General features: G+C 36.1%; 1 protein-coding gene across 1 annotated transcript; it reads left to right on the forward strand.

The window, feature by feature from the left end:
- Positions 1 to 593: 593 nt before the first annotated feature.
- LOC116287043 (histamine N-methyltransferase-like) lies at positions 594 to 3,022 on the forward strand. Its single transcript, XM_031693655.2, has one exon. The coding sequence runs from the start codon at positions 651 to 653 to the stop codon at positions 1,599 to 1,601; it is 951 nt and encodes a 316-aa protein (XP_031549515.2). The 5' UTR covers positions 594 to 650; the 3' UTR covers positions 1,602 to 3,022.
- Positions 3,023 to 3,690: the final 668 nt, after the last annotated feature.

Consider the following 3,690-nt stretch of genomic DNA (forward strand, 5'->3'; position numbering starts at 1 on the left):
AAGGAGATCAGGGTTTCAAGACTGAGCCATATTTACAATAAATGATATAAACACATTCATTCAACATGGCTTGTTGAGATACATAGCAGTATTTATTTTAAGATCTCATTCGATTAAAGAAGCATGGAATAAAAAAATATGCTAAGCAAATCATCAGGGTTTGATCTCCATTAATTTTGTTCAAAACTCTTGGTGATTCTTTAAAACAATATCGATAACTTATAAAATTATAAAATATGAAGCAATTGTGAGAGAGTTAAGTCTTGAGCACATATATGCCTTTAAATTTTAAAATCTGGACCGGACCGGAATTGGAATTTGGAGTTTGGAGTCCCAAATATGATTGAGTTATTTGATGACTTTTATCGGTTTGACATAGATGCTTTGCGTTAATATAAACGGCTTCCAACACTGTTGTACGAAATTTGCATGGGGCCATCAGAGTAGATGGGGACGACGTCAGAGGTAGGTGTTTCCAACGTTACTTGACGACCGCCATTTCAAAACTTCCCGATTGGACTTTGGTCTTTTATGAGCCGTCAATCATTTTTGGCTTACGCCAAAAGAGTCTTTGAACACGTACGTTCACTCATTCCAATCGAAGTTTTGGAATAACTATCGCGCTACTAAAAATATATATCGCAGTAAAAATGGATTCTTTTGCAATAAATACAGAAGAACGTTACGCAGAGAGCTTTAAAATCTTTCGACAAATATCAGAAGAAATTCCTCAGCTCGTTAACATGCTAAACGTATGTCTTGGAGACATTTTATCGAAGCTAAACTTCTCACCGCAGGACAGCTATCAGCTCAACGTACTGAGTGTTGGTGGTGGATCTGGAGAAGTAGATATTGAAATCTTAAAGCTTTTGAACAAGAAAATGGTACAGGAATCGAAAGGTTGTCAAATAAAGATAGACAACTGGGTTGTTGAGCCAAATAAGTATTTCCTGGACATCTATGAAGCTGCAATCGAACAGTTACCAACATCTTGGCTTAAAGAAGAAGAGGGAGCAGAACCAGAACAACGCCCGAAGAATGAAGGATCTGGAGAAGTACTTTTCAAGCTGTTGAATATCACTTTTGATCAATTCATGGAGACAAATGTTGACAAGAAGTTCCATATAATTCACTTTGTACATAGTCCTTACTATATTGACATGGAACAAGCTCTCGTTCATTGTATGGGAAAGATTCTTCATCAAAATGGCTGCGTCATTTGTGTTGTCGAAGAAGATGGTATTGTAGAAACGGTTGTTAATAAGTTAAACAAAGTTGGCCAAAGTGACAACGCCACCAAGTGCAAGGAAAAGAACATCGCCGAAAGAATCAAGAAGATAGCTGAGAACCACCATTGGAAATTTGAGAATCATATTGACAAGTACAAGTTTGATATTTCCGACGTTTTCGATGAACAATCAAAAACTGGGAACCTTCTGCTCGACTTTTTCACTCATGTGGTCGATTTTCGCTTGACCAATGATCAAGTTACTGTCCAAGAAACTTTGGATCACATTAGAAGTTTGGCGTTGGTCGAAGATGGAAAGCATTTTGGATCCGCGGTTGAACGCATCATGTTCATTTACAACCATGATAACTAGACAAAATAACTAGAACTCGTCTAGGAGCCTATTTAAAGAAGAATTTGTAAGGGGAAAATAAAAGGCTTTTAAGCTATTGAATTTTAAGAATTTATAAGGGAACCCCCCTTGAAGGTTTGATCTTTTAGGTAATAGAATATGTCTTATATAAATTTTGCTTAAAAGTATCCACAAATAATGTTGAACACGAAATGATAGATATTTGGTGTTATAATGTTTAATTTACCTTTAAGTTCCGTTACTAGGTAGTAAATTAGGTGATTAGAGGCAATTTTTTTGTCAAACATCGACTAAACAAAAGAGAATTATACACAGTTTAAGAAACGGAACCCTCCTTCGAAAAATTCTGGATCCGCCACTGGGGGAAAAAAAAGGCTTTTAATCAATGACATTTTATCTCTCTACTCATGTATTTTTTCTGGTATCCATTCACAGACAACATCCAAGCTCTGATAGATATAGATAAATGTATTTATAATCGACATGTACGATGCTTCGAAGACTCTTATGAAATATATTCAGTGGAGGGTTCTAACCAACATATGCAATACCCTGCGGTGAAGGTGGACCGGGGTGTCTGGGAAGAGATAGAGTTACATGGCAGTGAGTCTTCACTGATCTAATGAATGAATGAATGAATGAATGAATGAATGAATGAATGAATGAATGAATGAATGAATGAATGAATGAATGAATGAATGGATGAATGAATGAATGAATGAATGAATGAATGAATGAACTTTATTTATCCACGGTTAACGACTCAGTTACACTGCTTTTCAGGCGTACCATGCTAAAATTTAAACAATAAATACAAATAAAGAATATAAAACTATCTATTTATATATGTAATAATATAAAATTACATATGCTATCTACCTATAGTAATATCTACCTACCTATCTATCTACCTATGCTAATAATGTATCCTAATTACATGTTAAAATATAAAATAAACATGTTCATTTATAAAACTCATTATTTAAGGGTGCTATTGCATGTTTTTTTGCTGCAAAGCTCTTTTGAATGATTTCAAAGTATCGAGCTCTAATGTCAAGTAAGCTGCTAGAACAGTCCGAAAGATTGGAATAGAGCTACTAATGTAGGATGAAAATCATTTTGGATATGATATTTATGACAAAATCACACAAAAATATCCAAATTCTAGCAGGCCGTCAAACTCTAAGATCGATCTGAGTGTCAAGCCATGCATGCCTAAGTTGCTTCAGAATTTGTTTCCTGCTAGCAGAGTTTCCCTCTTCGTCGATTTTTAGTAGAGAATTTTCTTTGCTAAGAATCGTCAATGAGGGAGACTCTGCTACCAGGGAACAGAAATATATTTATCAATTTATTATCTGTCATTGGATTCTTACTTCTTCAAAACAAAATGAAAACTCGAATAAACGTCTGGGTACCTCATATTTATTTGTAGTAGTTTTTATAGCCAAACTACCTTTAAATATAGCAATGATCAAAATCGGATCAGCTTGCAAAATAATTTGAAACTCGCTGCTATGGAGCAGGTGGAGGGTGGGAAGTAAGAAGACCGCGGAAAAACAAATGATCAAAATTTTTTAAAATGAGTTTCATCAGCGAGGAGCTTTGTACACATCATCGCATTCGAATGTCTTTGCTCTTGAATGATCAAAAGACACGAAAAGCTAAACAAATGAAAGTCGTGGGGGGGGGGGGGGGTAGGGGCTCTTAAGTTTATTATTCATAAGAGGTTGACTCCTAATTTGATCTTGAAAATTTGCATGGTTTGTTTACTTTCCTCCTTCCCTCCCCCGTACTCCCCCCTCCCCGTCGGCATATTGAATGAATTTTTCCTAGATTCCGGTATTGAAAAACACCCCCCACCCCTCCCTCAAAAAAGACAAAACAATCTCTCTGCACCTTCAAGTACACATGTTCAGTTCGTTAAAGGTTTGGCTGGTTTTAACTCGTGATTTAAAGGGTTTTTATCGTCATATAGTTCAAGTGCAGGAGGGAGAGGGTGTCTCTATTGTTTCAAACCTTGTAATCGAGGACAGTGTGTTGCTTCCATTCGTGTCGTCTCATAGCAACCAATGGATTGCTTCGGGATTTT

Source organism: Actinia tenebrosa, unplaced genomic scaffold, assembly GCF_029948245.1.
Source record: "Actinia tenebrosa isolate PJP-AT-01 unplaced genomic scaffold, QUT_ActTen_1.0 PGA_scaffold0__85_contigs__length_37466705, whole genome shotgun sequence".
Lineage (NCBI taxonomy): Eukaryota > Metazoa > Cnidaria > Anthozoa > Actiniaria > Actiniidae > Actinia > Actinia tenebrosa.